Source organism: Aythya ferina (assembly GCF_964211825.1).
Source record: "Aythya ferina genome assembly, chromosome: 32".
Taxonomy (NCBI): domain Eukaryota; kingdom Metazoa; phylum Chordata; class Aves; order Anseriformes; family Anatidae; genus Aythya; species Aythya ferina.
In genome coordinates this window covers 1,215,065-1,237,703 of record NC_140329.1, presented here as the reverse complement: position 1 = coordinate 1,237,703, position 22,639 = coordinate 1,215,065, and the positions used below count along the sequence as shown (strand labels likewise).

The following is a 22,639-nucleotide window of genomic DNA, read 5'->3' as shown; positions in this document are numbered from 1 at the left end:
GATGTGAGATGCTGAGATCCGTGTGAGAGGTAGATGTTGGACCTGGATTTGTCAAAGCACCAGAAGTCTGCCCCCTCTTGTGTATGCTCTAAATGTTCCAGGGTACCAGCTGCTTCCGAGCTTCTCTGCTGCAAAGTCCAGGATGTGCTAACCACAGTGAAGTCTTAAGCAGTCTTGGCAGTGAAAGCTAGAGGAGTAGGAAGAAATTTTAGAAGAGTAGGAGGATGCAATGAGTTGCTTGCAGTTGCTTTAGAAACATGCTTCACTTCCCTGCCTGATAAAAAGTAAATCTCTTCATCTTAGCCTTAAACAAAAAATAAATTAAATAATAGACCCTTTTGCTGAATCCCTGGTAAACTTTGTAAAGAAATAAACAGTGCTTAGCACATGAATTGAGATATGCTCATGGCACTGGCCATGGCCTGAAGGACTGGCCATTGCTATGTATGGAGAGAAAGCCCTGGCATTTATGATCCCAGCAGGACACTGTCGTGGTTCCGCTCGAGTGGGCAGCCGAGCTCCACCACAGCCGCACTCTCACTCCCCCTCCTCAAAGAGGAATGGGGAGAAAATATGTGAAAAGGGTTCTAGGATTGAGATAAGGACGAGAAAATCACGCAATAATTCTTGTAACGGGCAAAACAGACTCGGCATAAGGAGATAGTAAGATTTATTGCCTACAACTAACAAGTGAGAGAAGTGAGAAAACAAAGGGAAAAAAAAAAACAAAAGCACCTTCCCCCCATCCACCCTCTTCCATCTCCTCCCCCCGAGCGGCGCAGGGGAACGGGGGAATGAGGGTTACGGTCAGTCTACAGCACTTCTTCTCTGCCGCTCCTTCTCGGTCACTCTCGTCCCCTGTGCTGTGGGGTCCCACCCACGGGATGCAGTCCTTGATGAACTGATCCGGCGTGGGCTTCCCACAGGCAGCAGCTCTTCCAGAACTGCTCCAGATATGGGTCCGTACCACGGGGTCCATCCCTCAGGAGAAAACTGCTCCAACCTGGCTCCCCTACGGGCAGCAGCTCCTGCCGGGTCACCTGCTCCTGCGTGGGCTCCTCTCCATGGGCTACAGGTCCGGCCCGGAATCTGCTCCGGCAGGGGTCTTCCACAGGCGGCAGCCTCCGTCGGTGCAGGGCCACCTGCTCCACCGTGGTCTCCTCCACGGGCTGCAGCGTGGAACCCTGCTCCACCGTGGTACTCCATGGGCTGCAGGGGGACATCCTGCTTCACCATGGTCCTCACCACAAGCCGCAGGGGACTTCTGATCCGGCGCCTGGAGCACCTCTCCCCCTCCCTCTACACTGACCTTGGCATGTGCAAGGCTGTTCTCTCACTCCCTTGACTCTCCCGGCTGCTGTGTGGCGCAGCGTTTTTTCCCTGTCTTAAATATGCTCTCACAGAGGCGCAAAACAACATCGCTTATTGGCTCGGATCTGGAAAACAATGGGGCCCTTCCCAAACATGGGGCAGCTTCTAGATCTTTCTCACAGAAACCACCCCTATGGCTCCCTGCTACCAAAACCTTGCTACGTAAACCCACTACAATCCTTGAGCTCCTTGTTCCTCATGCTGTAGATGAGGGGGTTCATGGCTGGAGGAACCACCGAGTACAAAACTGTCACCATGAGATCCAGGGATGGGGAGGAGATGTAGGGGGGCTTCAAGTAGGCAAAAAAGGCAGTGCTGAAAAACAGGGAGACCACGGCCAGGTGAGGGAGGCATGTGGAAAATGCTTTGTGCCGTCCATGCACATAGGAGAAAAGAATGACAATTAAACACGTGGATGCTAAAGAGAAACCAATCGTAAGTACCCAAACACTCCTGAGGTAGGAATATGAGCAACAGATCCTGAGGATCTGCACATAGGACAGCAAAATAAATGCAAACCACTCCCCAAACAAAACAAAAATACTAAGTGTGAGAAGCCCCATTTCCCTGAGGCCCCTTTAAGGGTCTTTTTTTTTTTTTTTTTTTTTTTTAAAATAAAAAAATAAAAGAAAGAAAGAAAAAAAAAAGAAAAGCTGCAATGAGGTCACCCCAGAGACTTCTCTTCTCCAGGCTGAACATCCACAGCTCTCTCAACCTCTCTTCATGCAATAGTTGCTCCAACCTTCTGATTAAATTTGTATCCCTCCTGTAGTGAGTTAACTTGGTAAGATTTTGGTAGCAGGGTGCCATAGGGGTGGCTTCCGTGACAAGAATCCAGCCAATCAGAAGAATCAAGCCAATAAGTGATGGCATTTGCATTTCTGTGAAAACATATTTAAGAAAGAGTAAAAAATAAGCTGCTACGCAACAGCAGCTGGGAGAGATAAGAGTGAGAAACTTTTTGTTTTTAGTGATCTTAATCTCCCTACACTGAATCTGTTTTGCCCAAGACTGCAAATGCTAAGTCTTCTACCTGTATCTTAAAAAAAAAAAAAAAAAAAAAAAAGGAGCCCTTTCCACTCTGTTTTCTCCGGCTGCTCCATTGAGGAGGGGGTGAAAGTGTGATGAGTGTGATGTGCTGGAGCTCAGCTGCCCATTGGTGTGAAACCACCACACTGCTCAGCCATGTTATTGGCATCAGCTTTGAAAGAAGAAGCAGGATTTCAGGCAGTCTGTTGGGGAGATCCTGTTTTATTAAGCAGATGATAAGAGAGAGTAGTGAAAAAGCAGTTTCATTCCTCAACGTACGGTAGATATACACATTAAAAAAAAAATCTAATAAACTAATGAATGGGAATGACAACAAAGATAAATTTTACAATAATGATCATGAAACAAGTACCCAGGAAGTCATTTGTGGAGAAAAAGCAGTAATTTCTCACTTTTCAGAAACATCACTGAAATCATATTCCTAATGGCACACTTGAGCTCCTGGTTCCTCATGCTGTAGATGAGGGGGTTCACTGCTGGAGGCATCACTGAGTACAGAAATGACACCATCAGGTCCTGGGCTGGGAAGGAGATTGAGAAGGGCTTCATGTAGGCAAAAAGTCCAGTGATGACAAACAGGGAGACCACAAACAGGTGAGGGAGGCATGTGGAGAAGGCTTTGTGCCGGCCCTGCTCAGAGGGCATCCTCAGCACGGCCCTGAAGACCTGCACATAGGAAAAAAGAATGAAAAAAAAGCACATGGATGCTAAAGGGAAACCAATCATAAGTACCCAACCATTCCTGAGGTAGGACTGTGAGCAGGAGAGCTTGAGGATCTGGGGGACTTCACAGAAGAACTGGTCCACAGCATTTCCTCCGCAGAGGGGCAGGGAAAATGTATTGGCTGTGTGCAGCAGAGCACAGAGAGCCCCACTGCCCCAGGCAGCTGCTGCCATCTGGGCACAAGCTCTGCTGCCCAGGAGGCTCCCGTAGTGCAGGGGCTTGCAGATGGCAACGTAGCGGTCGTAGGACATGATGGTGAGAAGAGAAAACTCTGCTGATATCAAGAAAAGAAACAGAAAGACCTGTGCAACACATCCTGAGTAGGAAATGGCCCTGGTGTCCCAGAGGGAATTGGCCATGGCTTTGGGGACAGTGGTGGAGATGGCTCCTAGGTCAAGGAGGGCGAGGTTGAAGAGGAAGAAGTACATGGGCGTGTGGAGGCGGTGGTCGCAGGCTATGGTGGTGAGGATGAGGCTGTTGCCCAGAAGGGCAGCCAGGTAGATGCTCAGGAAGAGCCCAAAGTGCTGGAGCTGCAGCTCCCGTGTGTCCGCAAATGGCAGGAGGAGGAACTCGGTGATTGAGCTGCTGTTGGACATCTGATCCTCCTGGACAAAGGGGAACAATCCCAGGAAAATAAAAGACAATGATAATTAGGAAAGACATCTTTGATAAAAACCTGCTCCACTTCTCTCTGAAACCCCGCACAGTGATTTTCCTCTTTCTGAGACCATTTTTCTGCTCCCTTGCTTGAGCTCCGGTTGGTCCAGTCTGTCCATCTACCCTCGTCCCAGCCAGAGTCCTTGAGGGCTCAGTCCACTGGCCCACATATAGGTGCCCAATTACTGTGGCTTCAGGAACTGCCTGTAAGACGATTCAGATTTTTCCTGCCCCATAAACTGCACTGCCTTGAGCACCACAGGTTTTAAGGGGAACTTTGGGCACCTTCCTCCTATGGACACATCTGTGAGGTGGAAGTCAGTGCTTGAGCTGCAGCTGAAAGCCAGAGCTGCAGCAAGCCATAAAACAAGAACAGCAACAGCAGATGAAGCAACTTAGAGAAACAGCCCAGGGCTTCTGCCAGGGGAGGCAAGGCCAGGGAGGGACTGAAAGGAACTCAGGAGTCAGCTCTGCCGGAGGTTCCACTCATGAGGTTATGAGACATCCTGACTCCTGTGGGCTTGAGGTCAGAAAAGGAGGTTCCAGACTATGTTCCCACTGTCCTGCCATTCCCTGCCCATGGCTCTGCTGCCTGCAGCTGGCCCTGCCTGCAGCTGGGTCTCTGTCCCCACGCCTCCTGCCTGCAGCTCACAGCCCCCATCCCACCCCATCAGAGCTGGGTGCTCAGCTCTGCCTTGCAGACACCTCCTGGCAGCAGGGCTCTGCCCAGGGGCAGCTTGCTGGGGGCACGTCCTAGAAACCAGGGCACACAGACACTGCTGACACTGTGCAAGGGGTGGTGGAGCTTTCTATGGGCTGAGGGGCAGGAAAGGGACTTGCTGGGGGTCCTTGGAAACTTCCTTCTTCTGTCGAGTAAGTCTCAGTCTCTTCTTGGAAATAACAGCTTCTATTTCTATTCCCAGTGAGCTAAAAGAAGAGAAAACTGAAAGCAGAGGCTAAGGAAATATGAGAGTTCCCTTTGAAATTCGCCCTGGGCAGCTCCCCGGGCAGGCTGAGTGCTGAGCCTGGCAGGCGGCAGAGGCCCTGCCCCGGCACACAGCCCCTGGGGCCCAGCAGAGACCGTGCTCTGCACCACAGCCCTGGACACCCCTGCCTGCACCCCCGGCTTCTCCTGCCTCCAGCCAGAGACTTACCGGCTGCAGGGCTGGGAAGTCTTCTCCCGCAGTGAGCTCTGGGCATCCTGCCACTTCTGCCTGCCTTTAAGCACTGTGTCTCTGCAGGCAGTGTCCCCAGCCCTGCTGCGCTGTGCAGAGGAGCTGCTCCTGGGCAGAGCTGTCTCTCTGCAGCGCTGCCCGCTTGCCACGAGCTCCCCTTGGGCCCAGGAGCCCGGCCCAGCTCAGCAGCAGAGGCCCAGCCCAAGGCCTCCCTTGCTCTGCCCCCCACCAGGCTCCCTGCACATGGCCCTGGGGCTGCAGGGGAACCTGCTGGCAAACAGCCTGAAGGAATCCCTGGGCTTCCCTCCCTCCCCTGGCACACACACTTCTTGACAGTAGGCTCATTTCTCCTTCTCAGGAAGGAATCCGTTTCTTTGTACATCTGTTTGCAGTACAGTCAGGGTCTGTAGTCTTGCCTTCAGCATGCCACAGGTCTCCTGAAATGAGAGAGTTTAGATCCTAAATCAGGACGGGTTCCTCCTCCATTGTGGACACAGACACAAGTGGTCTCCTGCAGGCAGATCTGGCAGCCCAGCTGCAAGGGGCAGGCTGCCCCTCCACCTCAGCCTGCTCTGTGGTCTCCACCTTCTCTGCAGGCCCAATGCTGTGGGCCATGGGGAGGCTGTGGCAGCCTACAGGAGAGCAAGGCATCCATCCTAGACCATTCTCCCCACTCCCCTTTTTGTCTGCAGTGCTGCCCTACTCCTCTCTCATCATCATGAAATGTTGAGGGTACGTCTGCCCTTCCCTCGTGTACCACCTCTGCCTCCTGCATGGCAGACTGGGGGATGGTGCTGAGGCCCTGGCATGTACTCCAATTCATTCTGTAAAGCCCATCTTTCTTTCAGAAGTGAGTTCTATGCAGTGAAGAGTTCAGTCACTCCGAGGGGCTGTTCCATTCCAGGTGCCTTCGCTTCCATCTTTTGAAAAATCCAGGCCCCAGGACAAGCCTCAAACCCAACCATCGTGGGAGGGCTCCCAACAGCAGAAGCATGTTGGTATAAGGGGGCAGTAGAGGTATCTCCAGGGCTCCACTTCCTTTACTCCATGGCCTTTGCCACCATTTAGAGATGTCCCTGATCTGTTCCTGATCCCGAAAAGAACTGGGCAGAAGGGAAGTGCCTCTCTCATCTCTCTCCTGAGCTGTGCCATCTCCATGCTGCTGACCTCACAGGCCATCAAATGTCACGTGCTGATGTCACAGAGGGGGCACTGCATCACCAGCATATAAGCACTGGAGCAGCGGCAGTGCCGGCACTTCCCTGCAAGGCCTGGTCCATGCTGGGCACTGCTTGGGTGCTCCCCACCACTGTCCTTCTGTGGCCAGGAGTGGGGTCAGCAGGAAGCAAGCTTGCCCTGGGCGACCCTCGCTGACGGGCGGAGGAGCAGGGGGACCTTGCAGAGGAGCTGTGGTTGAGGAGCCAGGGCAGGCATCCCTTGTCCTGAGCTGAGGGCCAGCAGCAAGTGAGATGGAGGGTGCTGGATGGATGGGTGACCATCATCTTTGTCCTGACTTCCCTGTTTCCAGTGCTCCTGAACCTCTCCCCCAAAGGTAAGGGTGTCAGGAGCCCCTTCCCAAGATGTGTCACATGGGCTGTTAGCTGTCCAAAGCTGCAAGTCCTGGGCTTTGGGGGAAGGCTGGACAAGACTGGTGGCTGCTGTGAGAGCCCTGCCTGAGTGTTCCTCTGAGTTCAGGGGACAATGTGGCAGCCAGGATTCCTGGGTCTGGATGGTAGGGATGCCCTTATCCCTGGGGCTTCTCTAGTCATGCATCCTTGCTATGGCAGACAATACAGGGCCAGGTGTCCCTGGGAGCTGCTGCCTCTTTGGGATCTGGCTCTGGGAGGAAAGACATGGAATAATAGAATCATAGAATGTCCTGTGTTGAAAATGTTATAAATGGCTCAGTCTTCAAAATAGGATTATAATCAAGTTTACAATTTATTAAAGGAATAAAGGTAAGCAATCAGCGCTGGGTGCACCGGGAGTCTCCGCTCCACCAGGACGCACCCCAGTTACATCAAGTAGCTGATTTTTATGCTCCTAGACTAATACATATTCATTACTACTTCTAAAAAAACCTGGGTTATTATAATTAGCTTCCGGGATCCAGTCCGTCCTACTGGAGAATGCGCATCAGTCTCCAGTGGTCCCCCTGGGAGTCTCTGGGGGTCTTTCATGCTGAAGGCTCATAGTCTTCCTCTCAGGTTTTTTTTCTTGTCCTTCCCCTTTGTACTCCTTGGCAGCATGTCAAAAGCTTACACAGCGTCTCCTGCAAGTTTTGTCTCCTAGCCTTCAGCTTCTTTTTTCTTCTCCTTAATCTCCTGGCCACCTGGCCAGATATCAGGGGCTTGCATAGTGTTCCATTCAGAAGCCATAACAGTCACTAGTTGTTAGCAGTTGTTCTGAAACCCCCAGACATCAGAGACTTCAAAGAAAAAACATAGAAACACAAATAGCTCTCTTATTGACACTTCACGAGTAGTTAAAACATTCCTCACAGGCCATTCACAGGGACACTCCAGTCACATCTATAGCAGTGCTAAATCAACTACAAAGAAGGCAAAAAGGCTGTAACTGTTAGGAATAAGAGTTCGGAATAACAAAAGCAAATAGGCTCATGGATTTGAGGAATATTTCTGAAGATTTGATAATTTGACTCTAATGAGGGGGAGACTGGGACACTGGGAGGAAAGGGAAGAAACTACATCTGTGGAAGAATTAAATTGCCAATGCAGGACACAGAGACAGACAGAACTGCTCTCTAGTGACACGAATTCCTTTGCAAGGTACAAGAACTATATACATTAACCATTCTGTTTTTCTTAGACTTGTGGTTATACAAGGGTATGTAAGACAGAAGGTCACATTCATCATACCATGCTGCCCTACTGTTCCATACTGACACGAATATGCACTGTTCCATACTGACACGAATCAGATGAACATATATCACAAAAAGGGCCTTAAAGATCATCTAGTTTCAACCCTGCTCTGGGCAGAGTTCCCAACCACTAGAGCAGGATGCGCAGAGCTGCATCCAGGTGGCCTTGAATGCCTCCAAGTATGGGGCATCCACAACCTCTCCGGGCAACATGTTCCAGTGCCTCACCACCCTCTGAGTGAAAAAAGGTCTCCTAATTTCTAGTCTAAACCTCCCCTCTCTTACTTTAAAACCATTCCCCCTTGTCCTATCGCTACCAACACATAAGAACAGGCATTTCCCCCTCCTGTTTATACGCTCCCTTCACGTACTGGAAGGCCACAGTGAAGTCTCAGTGGAGCCTTCTCTTCTCCAAGCTAATCAAGCCCAGTTCCCTCAACCTTTCTGCACAGGAGAGGTCTCCAGCCCTCTGATCATCTGCGAGGCCCTCCTCTGGATCCGTTCCAAGAACTCCACATCCTTCTTGTGCTGGGGGCCTCAGGCCTGTACACAGTATTACAGGTGGTGTCTTACAAGAGCAGAGTAGAGGGGGACAATCACCTCCCTCTCCTTGCTGGCCATTTTTAATGTAGTCCAGGACAGAGTTGGCCTTCCAGGCAACAAGCGCATGCTGCTGGCTCATGTGCAGCTTCCCGTGCAGCAGGACCCTCAAGTCCTTCTCTATAGGGCTGTTCTCAAGTTCTCCTTTGCCCATTCTATATAAATACCTGGGATTGCCCCAGCCCAAGTGCAACGTGCTCTTCTGGACTGCCTCCCAAGAGACTCTGCCAATCAGTCTCCTTAACAAGTCAAATTCAACCCTCCAGAAATACAGGGAGGCAATACTGCTAACCCTGCTCCTTACCTATCAAAACCTCTACTAATTCATGATTGCTATGCCCAATATTTGTGTTCCAACATGCTCCCCAAGTCCTTCTCTGTTCACAAGCAAAAGGTTCAGTAGGGCAACTTACCTGGTTGCCTCACTCACCAGCTGCGTCAGGAAGTTATTTTCCACCCACTCCAGAGACCTCCTAGACTGTTTCCTCTCTGCTGTGTTGTCTTTCCAGCAGACATCTGGGAAGTTGAAGTCCCCCACCAGACTATTTTCAGTAACCAAGTCAGTATAGGCCAGTGTGTGAGTGGCTCTAGGATATTCCAGGCTTTGATTCAATAACCTGCCATGCTCTAGGACAGAAGTCACTGAGCACAAGCTAAGAGGTCAAAGCTCTTTTGTGTTTGCATAAAGCATTCCCATACTCCAAAGTCACCTCTAGAAGAGTCCGAAATAATGTAGGCAATCATGATTCAAATAAGCAATGGCAGAATTACAGAAGCCAGTTTCAAGGAGTCCCAGAGGTGTCTTTCCACGATGACAAGCTGTGGTGAAGACCTTGGGTTGCTTTGCGTTGACTGAATGCCAGAGGATACTGGAAAGCAAGAAAACCAAGACTTTGCACATCTGTGGGCCCCAATGGCAGATGCCACCTTACAGAAGGAGCCCAGGCAACAGCGATATGCTTTGCTGAGAGGCAAAACCCCTCTGTTAAGAGAAGGGACAAGGAACAAAGCCTTCATCCCATTTGGCTCATCTCACAGGAACACCCAGGCACAAGGCTGCCAGGCTGTCACCATGGCTGTCGCAGTGTGCCGCTCTGTCAAGCACCAAGTAGCATTTCAGGAGAATCCAGCCCTATTGCTTCTTCTGCAACTAAATGGCCACTTTTCTGACCCTGTCAGGCTTCTCATGCATTTGACATCACAAAGAAAAGGTGGTGTCTCCTTCCTAGGGATATTGAGGAATAACCCCAAGCACCTGTGTAGGCTGAGTAGAGGGGGAGGATCACCTCTCTTGGCCTGCTGGCAACACTTTTCCGAATGCACCCAGGATCCCATTGACCTTCTTGGCCACAAGGGCACACTGCTGGCTCATACTCAGCGTACTGTCCCCCAAGACTCCCAGGTCTCCCTTGCAGATCTGCTTTCCTGCTGGTCAGTGCCCAGCCTCATCTCTCCACCCTTCAGGAGGACTACAAAGATGTTTCCCTTACTGTGCACAGTAAGGGAAAGTAACAATTACTGTGCTGTAGATGCAGCAGGCATTAGGCCTTGGATTGAGCCTCAGAAGACTCAAGCAGATCTAATCCAGTTCAACCATGAGCTAAGACAAACACTGTGAGCAGAGTGAAGGACACTTCGAGCAGAGGAGGTGGGCGACCAGCATGGCTGAGCAAGGACCTGCTGCTTAAACTGAGGGAAAAGAGGGAAATGCACAGAAGTAGAAGCAGGGTTGTATAGCCTGTGAGGAATACAGGGGTGTCATCTGGAGGTGTAGAGACAGCTGATGTGGTTGCTGAGCCTCTCTCCATCATAATTTGAAAAATCATGGCTGTCGGGTGAAGCCCCCAGTGACTGGAAAAAGGGAAACATGACTCCCATTTTTAAGAAAGGGAAAACAGAAGAGCTGGGGAACTACAGGCTGGTGAGCCTCACCTCTGTGCCTGGAAAGATCACGGAGCAGTCCCTTCTGGAACACATCTGAAGGCATGCATGAGATAAAGAGGTGATTCGAGACAGCCAGCATGGCTTCACCAAAGGCAGATCTTGCCTAGCCAATCTGGTGGCCTTCTATGATGGAGTGATGGCATCGATGGAGAAAGGAAGGGCTACGAATATCATCTACCTGGACTTGAGCAAAGCCTTAGATATGGTGCCTCACCACATTTATCTCTCTAAATTGGAGAGGAATGGATTTGAAGGATGGACTGTTAGGTGGATCAAGAATTGGTTGGCTGGTCACAGCCAAACGGTTGTGGTCAATGGTTCTATGTTTGGGTGGAGGCTGCTCACAAGTGGTGTCCCTCAAGGGTCGGTCTTGGAGCTGGTGCTCTTCAACATCTTTATCAATGACACAGATGATGGAATCCAGTGAATCCTCAGCAAGTTTGCAGATGACACCAAGCTGAGCTGTGCAGTCGATATAATAGAGAGAACGGATGCCATCCAGAGGGACCTGGACAGGCTGGAGAAGTGGGCCCTTAAGAACCTAATGAGGCTCAACAAGGCCAAGTGCAAGGTGTTGCACTTGGGCTGGGGCAATCCCAGGTATTTATATAGACTGGGCAAAGAAGAATTTGAGAGCAGCCCTGTGGAGGGTCCTGCTTGAGGGTCCTGCTGCACGGGAAGCTGCACATGAGCCAGCAGCATGCGCTTGTTGCCTGGAAGGCCAACTGTGTCCTGGACTGCATTAAAAATGGCCAGCAAGGAGAGGGAGGTGACAGTCCCCCTCTACTCTGCTCTTGTGTAGTCTGGCACCTCTCTGTCTGTCCCCTAGCTCACAGGGTTCAGGACGTGACTCATAACCTCAGCAGCAGAACCTCCAGCAGAGCAGAGTCTCCTGAGTTCTTGTCAGTCCCTCCCTGGCCTTGCCTCCCCTGGCAGAAGCCTTGTGCTGTTTCTCTCTGCTCATACACCTAGTATTGCTTTATGGCTCCCTGCAGATCTGGCATTCAGCTGTAGCTCAAGCTCTGACCCTCTTGGTCCCACCACGCAGATATGTCCTTAGGAGAAAGGTTCCCAAACCCCGTCTAAACTCCGGGGCTTGAGGCAATGCAGTCTGGAGGGAAGGAAAAAACTGAATCATTTTCCCAGACATTCTTAAGGCCACAATCATGTAGCAGTTCTATATGGGCAGCTCGACTGAGCCCTAGAGGAGTCTGGCTGAGACCAGGGTAGATGGACAGACAGGCGATCTTCACTGCAATGACATTCACAAAATCTCACCTGGAATGTAGGAAAAATGCCAGGGTTTTCTACGCTCAAAAAACTCAGAAGAGTGTCACACGTGCAGTTGGAAGAAATTAAACCACAAATGCCATTTGGCAATCAAGAGTGTTGAGAGTGGTAATGCTGGGAATTCTACATACATCAGAGGTAGATTTAATCAGAGGTCACTCCTGATTTCTTTATGTTTAGACTTGTAGGACAGGCATGACTCCTCCAAAGTGCACAGCAGTGTCCCCTGCTCCCAGTGGCATTTGATTGTAGCACCATCCAAAGCTCAAGCAACAGAGCAGGAGAAAAGTCCCAGAAATGGGAAAGTCACTGTAGGGGGTTTCAGTGAGAGATGGATTAAGTTTTTCTCAGAGATCTCTCTCCTCATTATCACTGTCTTTCCTTCCTTGGATCATCCCTGTGTCTAGGATGTCTCAGATGCCCAACAGCAGCTCAATCACCGAGTTCCTCCTCCTGCCATTCGCAGACACTCGGGAGCTGCAGCTCCTGCACTTTGCGCTCTTCCTGGGCATCTACCTGGCTGCCCTCCTGGGAAACGGCCTCATCCTCACTGCCATAGCTTATGACCACCACCTCCACACGCCCATGTACTTCTTCCTCCTCAACCTCGCCCTCCTTGACCTGGGCTGCATCTCCGCCACTGTCCCCAAAGCCATGGCCAATTCCCTCTGGGACACCAGAGTCATTTCCTATGCAGGATGTGTTGCACAGGTATTTCTATTTCTATTCTTCCTCTCAGCAGAGTATTCTGTTTTAACCATTGTGACCTATGACCGCTATGTTGCCATCTGCAAGCCCCTGCACTACGGGAGCCTCCTGAGCAGCAGAGCTTGTGCCCAAATGGCAGCAGCTGCCTGGGGCAGTGGGGTTCTCTATGCTCTGCTGCACACTGCCAATACATTTTCCCTGCCCCTCTGTGGAGGAAATACCCTGGACCAGTTCTTCTGTGAAATTCCCCAGATCCTCAAGCTCTCTTGCACAGACTCCTATGTCAGGGAAGCTGGGCTTCTCACGTTCACTTCCTTTTTGGGTTTTGGATGCTTTGTTTTCATTCTTTTTTCCTATGTGCAGATCTTCACGGCTGTGCTGAGGATCCCCTCTGAGCAGGGCCAGCACAAATCCTTTTCCACATGCATCTCTCACCTCTCCATGGTATCACTCTGTTTCAGCACTGTCATATTTGCCTACCTGAAGCCCCTCTCCATCTCCTCCCCAAACCCGAACCTCGTTGTGGCAGTTCTGTACTCAGTGCTGTCTCCAGTATTGAACCCCTTCATCTACAGCATGAGGAACCAGGATCTCAGGGATTCAGTATGGAAACTGTTGATTGGGTTTTTATCTGTGGCCACAGACTGTCTACCTTTTTCTGCAAATGACTCCCAGCATATGTCACGACAGGCACTCTTGCCTTTCTGTTTGGTGTTTGTTGATTTATTTGGTTGTTTTTCCTTTTTTTTTTTTCCTGTTGTAATGTTGTCCACACAGAAAAGCCCTTCACTTCCTTCTACCTGAGTATTCCCTTGTCTGTGTGACCTATGGTTTCAGTGAAAAAAAGGCTCTGTGTATTTAATCAAAATAAATGAGGCTGGAGCAATTTCTTTCTCTGAGACCTATTTTCAGTGGATTAATAAACAGGAATAATAAACCCTTTTCTCTCTGCAGCAGGTCAGGGCAGGCTGCTCTGGCCCTGGGGTGGCAGGAGATGCTTGAAGACCCCCAGGAATGGTACAGAGGGGATGAAGGCCTCTGAGGGTCTGCTGCAGAGGAGAACGGGACACAGCAGGGGACACTGACCTCTGTATGCTTATGCCATGGTACCAAGATGAACTATTCCTGCTGAAGTTACAGTTAAAGAGGAAACAAAGGTAACACAGGGCCACTGCCGAATTTATCAGGAAGAGCTGTATACAGGTCAGAGTTTGTTAGCTTGTCGTCTTTGGCCTGACCCAAATGATGTAGGAGGTCTTTCCCAATCTACATGGCACTATGGTTCTATGATTCTATGAGTCTAACATAAGTCACAATCATTGGAAGGCAGCCACTGCAGTCTGGGAACTTGAGACTGTGGCCTAGATAAAACCATAGGTTCTGTGAGGGATTCCTGTGGGAATGCTCCATGCATCCTGGCACACTTGCCAGTGGATTGCTGGAGTTCACTACACTTGAAATGGCCATTGAGACCCTGAGAAACTCATGCTGGGTCATGTGTGACAACCTGAGGCTGAAAGACTCAATAGCAGGTGACTGTGAGTGGCTGTGGCAGAGCTCAGCAGCTTGTCCGAGTCTGGGAATATGTCCCCTTCCAACTACGGAAATTAAAAGCGATTACTATGAACAGACTCATCAGGTCAATCAGCGTAGTAAGGGAAAGTAATAGTTATTGCGTGGTAGGTGCAGCAGGCAATAGGCCTTGGATTGGGCCTCAGAAGACTCAAGCAGATCAAATCTGGTTCATCCAGGAGCTAAGACAAACACTGCGAGCACAGTGAAGGACACCGAGTGGTGCCCTCCCATGAAGGAGGATGCAGAGCACAGCTGTAAGAGGCGTCTTGCTTGTGCCACAGCCGACACAGGTTCAGCTGAAGTGAAAGCCCCAGCCCAGGACAATGGAGTGAAGGTCCCTGGGCACAACTGCAGAAAGACTTTGCAAGACCTCTGCCAGTGACAGCTTGAAACACCAAATGCATCTTGGTGGTAGTAGGTCCTTTTGGCACATGGGCAGATGTCCTCCCTGGCAAAACCACCACGGAGGCCACCACTGCAAAGCTGCTGCATAACACCGACTTTTGTCCCCGGGGTCCAGACAGGGGAGAGGGAAGAGGAGAGGCAGGCCGTGGGAAGGGGGCTGGAGTGAGGTCACTGCCACTGCAGCAGCCTGATTGGCCCTCAGAAGGGCTGGCCACCAGGCACTGTGATATCATCCCTCACATCAGAGAGCCCCCTGGGCAGCAATGACATCACTGCAGAGGGGAGGGTGAGGGGCTGGCAGAGCCCAATCGAGGGGCTGGCTGGGGGTCCCCTCTGCTACAGCCACCTGACGGAGCGGGGCAGGCAGGAGGGCAGGCAGGGCTTGTGGCCGCCTTGCTCAGGACGAGCCCTGGGTGAGCTGGGTGAGAAATCTGAGCCTTAGCTCAGCTCCAGCAGAGGCTCTTCTCTTTGCTCTTGACTTTTCTTGATAACACCACTTCCAGGTGAGCTCTGCCCTTGCTAAAACCATATTTCTGTCTCCACCATAAATTTCTGTTTTGGAGCCTGTCCTTGCTGTCACCCCCTGCCAGCTCCTTCGTGGCTCCTTTCAGTGCCCTGTCCCTGCATCGTCCCAGCCACAATGCCCCACATGCCATGCTGCCAAGGCACCGCACATGGCAGTGCACAGTCAGGGCTTGGTCAAGGTCCCCCCATTACAATCCTAAGGGCACACTCAGGGTCCCTTCCCGCCATGGCCCTCCTGCCTTTGCAGCCTTCTCCAGACCATTGCACCTGCCCTGACCCAGCCACCTCCCATGGGGGCCTCTGCAAACAGCCCTGCTCCAGGTCTGCAGGGCTCTGGGCCAGGACAGAGGCTGACAGAGCTGGCTGTTCCCCCAACACAGACCTTGAGCATGGCTCTCCCACTTCCCTGATCTCTGCCCCGCTCCCTGCCCTCATCCCAGCCCAGTGGCAGTGGTCCTCAGGGTAGTGCTCACTGCAGTCTGCTGCAGGGCTCTGGGCACTGCCATCACAGCCACAGCCCCTCTGAAGGGCACAGCAGCTCCTGGGGGCATAGAGGGCTCAGACGCACAGATGTGGAGATCCATATCAGCAGCATTGAGAGGTCAGTGTCCCCTGCAGTGTCCCCTGCCCTCCTCAGCAGCAGATCCCCAAGAGACCTGTAGCCCCTCAGTGCCATCCCTGGGACTCCTCAGGCATTTCCTGCAGCCCCAGGGCCAGGGCAGCCTGCCCCGAACAGCTGCAGCCAGAAAGGGGTTTGCGGTTCCCATTAGTTCCTCATCAGCTGAGGGTGGGTCTCAAACAAAGAGATTTCAGTAAGTTCATTTATTTTGTTTATATACACAAAGAACCTGGTTCCTCATTTACATGAACATTCATGCAAGATGTGTTGGTACTTATGTAGAAAGGGATGAATAAAGACATTTGTAGAAAACAGTTCCACAAGAAGAAAAATTAACAAATCAAAACAAAGTGAAAACAAACAGTCACCTCCGAAGTAAAACCAGGCTTTGACTGACATGACATAAAATACACTAGATCTGTAGAAGAAGAAAAGGAGCAGTCCATAATTGCTGAAGGGTCAGTCAGTTTCCTCAGCGCATCCTGAAAACCCTCCATGACATCACTTTCCTGATGGCACCCTTGAGTTCCTGGTTCCTCATGCTGTAGATGAGGGGGTTCACTGCTGGAGGCATCACTGAGTACAGAACTGCCATCACCAGGTCCTGGGATAGGAGGGAGAGGGTGGGGGGCTGCAGGTACGTAAAAAAGCCGGTGCTGAGAAACACATAGACCATGGCCAGGTGAGGGACGCACGTGGAAAAGGCTTTGTGCTGGCCCAACTCAGAGGGCATCCTCAGCACAGCCGTGAAGATCTGCATATAGGAGAGCACAATGAATACAAAACACTCCCAAAAAACAAAAACACTAAATGTGAAAAGCCCAATTTCTCTTAGGTAGGAGTCTGAGCAAGAGAGCTTGAGGATCTGGGGGACTTCACAGAAGAACTGGTCCACGGCATTGCCTTGGCAGAGGGGCAGGGAAAATGTATTGACAGTGTGAAGCAGAGCATTGAGAACCCCACTGCCCCAGGCAGCTGCTGCCATCTGGGCACAAGCTCTGCTGCCCAGGAGAGTCCCGTAGTGCAGGGGCTTGCAGATGGCAACGTAGCAGTCATAGGACATGACAGTGAGAAGAAAATATTCTGCTGAAAACAAGACAAACAGAAAGACCTGTGCAGCACATCCTTCATAGGAAATGGCCCTGGTGTTCCAGAGGGAATTGGCCATGGCTTTGGGGACAGTGGTGGAGATGCAGCCTAGGTCAAGGAGGGCGAGATTGAGGAGGAAGAAGTACATGGGGGTGTGGAGGTGGTGGTCGCAGGCTACGGCAGTGAGGATGAGGCCGTTGCCCCGGAGGGCAGCCAGGTAGATGCCCAGGAAGAGCGCGAAGTGCAGGAGCTGCGACTCCTGCGTGTCTGCAAATGCCAGGAGGAGGAACGTGGTGATGGAGCTACTATTGGACATGTGCTGCCATCAGTATGGAGACCTGTTAATGGAGAAGAAATATTTGGGGAGACCTCTATGAGCAAAACCTGTTCCTTACAGAAAGCTCCCAAATTGCTGCTTCCCTTTCAGGAACACTTTTCCTGGTCCCCTCCTTCAGCTGAGGTCAGTGCTGGCTGAGGGTTACACTGGGAGCATAGGACTCCGGAGGAGACATTCCTGCCCTGCAGCAAGTAAATTGTATCTTGGTGATCTCAGGTCAACTACACTTGGTATATCAAGGAGTTTTTCAGAACAGTTCCTACAAAGTCACCCAACTGCAGAGCAGGTCTTGTTGGATATTTTCTGTATTTTTTGAACTTCATCTTGTAAAGCTTTGTACAGAAGTAGTGTACTTGTTCTTGTAAAGAAGGTTTGTACTTCTTTTGTAAAGAAGTGGTCTAAGGCAGAAATCCATAGTGTACTGGCCACCAAGAGAAATTCTGGGGCTACTCGAGGCAAAGGGACTGTCCAGCAGTGCAAAGTGAGGAAATCTGGTGCATCAGTTAGTTCCGATTTCAGCTGCCCTTTATAGGCACCTCTGGAGGATGGTCACACTCAGGTGTTCTCCTGAAAAAAACCTGGATGCTGCTGAGAGCAGAGGAATCCAGGTTCAAAGGGCAGATCTCCAAACCCCTCACCTCATCGTACTTGAGGAGGATCTCTGCTCTCTGCTCTTCTCCAGGGACAGAGAGGGATCACAGCAGCTGCCCACATCCAGGCATCCAGTAGCAATAGTATGGCCTTAGGAATGATGTATCTTCTCCATGGGGCTGCTAGATAACACAGAGCTGCTAGGGCAGAGCTGTGCCCTTGTGCAAGGCAGCCTGCAGCCCAGCAGAAGTCCTGATGATACTATGACTAAAGGTTGAAGGTGCAAGAGAAACAAAAGCAGGGGATTGCTCCAGGGAAGGTGTCTCCAGTGCAAGGATGGCAGGGAGATGCCCAAATCCCTTCTGCCATGGAGATACTGGGAGCAGCTCCATCTCACTCCCTGCCCATGGCTCTGCTGCCTGCAGCTGTCCCTGCCTGCAGCTGGGTCTCTGTCCCCATGCCTCCTGCCTGCAGCTCACAGCCCCCATCCCACCCCATCAGAGCTGGGTGCTCAGCTCTGCCTTGCAGACACCTCCTGGCAGCAGGGCTCTGCCCGGGGGCAGCTCACTGGGGGCACGTCCTAGAGCCCAGGTCAGTCAGACCCTGCTAACAGTACATGTGTGGTGGTGGAGCTTTCTAGGGGCTGAGGAGCAGGACAGAGACTTGATGGGCGTCGTTGGAACCTCCTTAGGATGCCTTAGGACTGTCAGTCTTTTCTAGGAAATAATATTATATTTTGCTATTTCTACTGAGCCAAAAAGAAAACTGAAAGCAGAGGCTAAGGAAAGATGAGAGTGAAGTTCCCTTTGAAATTCCCTTGATTTGATGTGGAGCTGTGAGCAGGCTGCCCCAGGCAGCAGCCTCCCACCAGCAGCAGGACCCTGCCCTGCCAGGGGGGCTCCTTCCACCCACAGCTTCTCCCCGCAGCGTCCTGGGCAGCTCCCCGGGCAGGCTGAGTGCTGAGCCTGGCAGGCGGCAGAGGCCCTGCCCTGGCACATGGCCCTGGGGCTGCAGGGGAACCTGATGGGAAACGGCCTGAAGGAATCCCTGGAGTTTCTTCCCTCCCCTGCCACACACACTTTTTGACAGCATGCTAATTTCTCCTTATAGGCTTGGTATCAACTTTCTTTATCCTGTTTCTTAGTCCTCTTTACAAGCAGGACACATAACCCAGATGTGCCCCAATGCCCTCACCCTGGGGCACAGGCAGGAGGAGCTGGATCCCAATCTGTTGTCACAGGGCTGGGACACTGATAGAAGAGCTGCTGAGGTGTCAGGGGAAATGTCCCTCAGCTTGGGGTGCTGTGCTGGATAGGGACATATGTATGGGGGGATGAACAACAGGATATTGTCCTCCATTTGAAGGAGCCCCTCCTCTATGGGATGGGCAGCAGGTTGGCGGAGCCCTTGGATGAGGGTCAAAATGTCAGTTAGTCAGGGTGACAGCATGGCAGAAGGTAAATCTCTGCAGTAAATCTCAAAGTAATCCCAAGGTAAATCTCAACAGGGGGTTGCCCTCCATGTGAAGGATCTGTCTGGATGCATAGAGCTCCTCTATGGGATGGGCGGCAGAGTGGGAGACCCCTTGTGGGTGAGGGTCAGAGCAGAGCCAGTCAGGGTGGCAGTGTGGTCGGAGGTAAATCTCTGCAGTCAGGCTGAAGAATAGGGGAAAGTCTTATGGAAGCCATTGGAGTAAGTTGAGAGCAATGACCCTGTGTCATATTGGGGGCCTTTAATCACTGAGTGTCACAGGACAGTGACAGTGCTTGGTGCAAACCTTCCAAATGTTTTCTATGGGTTCTTGGAGACAGCTTCTGTGCACAGGTGCCAGATGGGCCAACCTAGCTGATGTTCACCAGGATCTGGGACTTGCAAACATGAAAAAATTTGTCTTGACACTCCTCTTGAAAAATGTATGTTGTAGTCCAGCTGCTTTTCAGCACATGGAAAGAGATGAGGTTTCATCAGGTATATCAGTGTGCAGTACAGTCAGGGGTTGTAGTCTTGCCTTCAGCATGCCACAGGTCTCCTGAAATGAGAGAGCTTAGATCCTAAATCAGGATGGGTTCCTCCTCCACTGTGGACACTGAGACACAAGTGGTCTCCTGCAGGCAGATCTGGCAGCCCAGCTGCAAGGGGCAGGCTGCCCCTCCACCTCAGCCTCTTCTGTGGTCTCCACCTCCTCTGAAGGCCCAACGCCATGGGCCATGGGGAGGCTGTGGCAGCCTACAGGAGAGCAAGGCATCCGTCCTAGACCATTCTCCCCACTCCCCTTTTTGTCTGCAGCGCTGTCCTACTCCTCTCTCTCATCATGACATGTTGAGGGTACGTCTGCCCTTCCCTCGTGTACCACCTCTGGCTCCTGCATGGCAGACTGGGGGATGGTGCTGAGGCCCTGGCATATACCCCAATTCACTCTGTAAAACCCATCTTTCTTTCAGAAGTGAGTTCTATGCAGTGAAGAGTTCAGGCACACCGAGGGGCTGTTCCATCCCAGGTGCCTTTGCTCCCATCTTTTGAAAAATCCAAGCCCCAGGACAAGCCTCAAACCCAAACATCTTGGAATGGTTCCCAACAGCAAAAGCATGTTGGTATAAGGGGACCGTAGTGGTATCTCCAGGGCTCCACTTTGTTTATTCCATGGCCTTTGCCGCCATTTGGAGATGTCCCTGATCTGTTCCTGATCCCAAAAAGAACTGGGCAGAAGGGAGGTGACTGTTTCTCAGGACAAGAAGGGAAATCTCTCATGTCTCTCCTGACCTGTGCCATGTCCTTGCTGCTGACCTCACAGGCCTTCAAATGACATGGGATGATGTCACAGGGGGTGCACTGCATCACCAGGATATCGTCACTGGAGCAGCAGCAGAGCTGGCACTTCCCTGCAAGGCCTGGTCCCTGCTGGGCACTGCTTGGGTGCTCCCCACTGCTGTCCTTCTGTGGCCAGGAGTGGGGTCAGCAGGCAGCAAGCTTGCACTGGGTGACCCTCACTGATGGGCGGATGAGCAGGGGCACCTTGCAGAGGAGCTGTGGTTGAGGAGCTAGGGCGAGCATCCTTTGTCCTGAGCTGAGGGCCAACAGCAAGCGAGATGGAGGGCTGCTGGAGCGTGACCATCGCCTCTGACATGACTTCCCAGTTCCCAGTGCCCCTGCAGCTCTCCTCCAAAGGTCAGCGTGTCAGGAGCCCCTTCACAAGGGGTGGCCCAGTGGCTGTCAGCTGTCCAAAGCTGCAGGTCCTGGGCTGGGGGGTGGTGGTGATGCTGGACAGAGCTGGTGACTGCTGTGAGAGCCCTGCTGAGAGTCCTGCTAGGCTCAGGGGACAATGTGGCAGCCAGGACTCCTGGGTCCTGATGCTAGGGCTGTCCTGCAGCTCTCACAGGCCTTTCAGGACTGTTCCAGATATACCTGAGTTGGAAATCAAGACTTCCTCTTCTACTGCTCTCCTTCAGGGGAACCTCTCTTCTTTCCCTGCTGTGCAGCCAGGCTGACAGAGCATGTCCTCCAGGGCAAGTCCCTGGTGCTGAACCCTTCCCATATCTGTACTGTGGTGGTTTTACCCAGCTATGCAGGTGAACTCCATGGCAAGTGCTCTTAAACTTCTCCACCTACAAGGAAAAGGGGGTGAAAATATGATGAAAAGAGCTCAATGGTTTAGGTAGGACAGGAGGTCACCCACCAAATACCATCATGGGCACCAATTATCATTACAGGCAAGACAGACTTAGCATAGGCAGATTAATATAATTTATTGCCTATCACCGGTGGGCTACAACCGCCAGGAACTACAAGCAAACTAAAAACACCATTCCCCCTATCCACACTCTTCCTTCCCCTGTATAGTGCAGGGCAATGGGGATTGCAGTCAGTCTATGACACTTTTTTCCACTGCTCCTTGACAGTCAACCTCTGCCTCTGCATCCCTCTCATGGGATGCCCTCCTTCCTGAATGGATCCGGCGTGGGGCCCAAAGGATTGAGATAATGACAGATATGACTGGGTTGTGTTAAAAGAAAAACAACAACAACAAAAAAACCAAAACAAAACAAAAAAACTGTTACAAGCATTATATCACCTTCATAATTGCTGACCACAATGTGTATTTTATTTATTTATTTATTTTTAACCTCAGTGTAGTAGTTGTGTTTGGCCTCAAAACTGTGTTGGATAGCACATTACATACTGTGTGTGTTCCCTGTTGTGCTGTTTATCCTTTTTGGGGGCTGGTTTATAGTTATTAGTTTACTGCCTAACACTGCCTTATGTTATGATAAAATAACTGGTCATGAGACTAATCTGGTAGTTGTACTCAGCATTGCTGTCACCTCCATGCTCGAGGAACCTTCTCTCAGAAACTATTCATAATTAACAGTCTCTATCTTTTCTCCTCGGGGAGCCAATGAATTGGAGGGATGAGGGGGGAAACTTCCCTGCTTCTTCCCTTTCCCTTTCTCTTTACCTGCCCCTTTCTCCTCCAGGCTAGCTACAATAGCTCTTTGAAACTTTAAATATCCTTTGGATGTTCAAACCAGTCTGTTCCTATTGGTATGTCTCCTGAATGTGTTTCAGGTTTTGTGTAAGGTTAGGGAAAACTATTTCAGAATGCCACACAAAGACGCACTCTGAGGCAGGATAGCTGTGAGTGGCAGGGAGTGTGAGAGGATATGGGCAGGCACCTAGAACTGTGCGCACTTCCAATGCTTTGTTATTTCACCCATGAACAAGTGCAGAAACCTAAAAAAATGGCAGAATGCTTGCAAAAGGAGTGTCATCACCCTGGCAATTCCAAAGAGACAAATCACTGCAATGTGCTGGGGCTTGGCCATATGCTTACTGAGTTGCAATCTACACAACTCCAATCCCTGCAAATGGAGCAGAGAACCAGACTGTGCCTGTATCAGTCATAGGTATACATGAGAAGGAACAAGAGAGATAAAGTCAGCTTGTTTCTCAAGGAAACAAGGCAACTTCCTGTGTGGCACCAGGAGTTGGACTCAATGATCCTTGTGCGTACGGGTGATCTTTGTGAGTATGGGTGAACTTCAGAATTTTCTCTCTTGTGATGAATATACATCCTGAAAATTACATTTCTTCATAATAG

General features: G+C 51.1%; 2 protein-coding genes and 1 long non-coding RNA gene across 3 annotated transcripts in view; 1 reads left to right on the top strand and 2 right to left on the bottom strand.

Moving 5' to 3' along the window:
• Nucleotides 1-653: 653 nt before the first annotated feature.
• Nucleotides 654-16,932, bottom strand: LOC311425570 (olfactory receptor 14A16-like; the record flags this gene model as incomplete). Its single annotated transcript, XM_084501512.1, has 3 exons — nt 654-1,661; nt 2,965-3,533; nt 16,725-16,932. The coding sequence occupies 3 exons, from the start codon at nt 16,930-16,932 to the stop codon at nt 1,530-1,532; spliced, it is 909 nt and encodes a 302-aa protein (XP_084357638.1). The 3' UTR covers nt 654-1,529.
• LOC311425575 overlaps nt 654-22,639 on the bottom strand; it is a 329,601-nt gene continuing 307,615 nt past the window's right edge. Inside the window, exon 2 of the long non-coding RNA XR_014686381.1 lies at nt 654-848. This is a non-coding gene — a long non-coding RNA (uncharacterized lncRNA). The remainder of the gene's footprint in view (nt 849-22,639) is intronic.
• On the top strand, nt 12,075-14,549 carry LOC311425607 (olfactory receptor 14A16-like; the record flags this gene model as incomplete). Its single annotated transcript, XM_084501544.1, has 2 exons — nt 12,075-13,006; nt 14,499-14,549. The coding sequence occupies exons 1-2, from the start codon at nt 12,104-12,106 to the stop codon at nt 14,547-14,549; spliced, it is 954 nt and encodes a 317-aa protein (XP_084357670.1). The 5' UTR covers nt 12,075-12,103.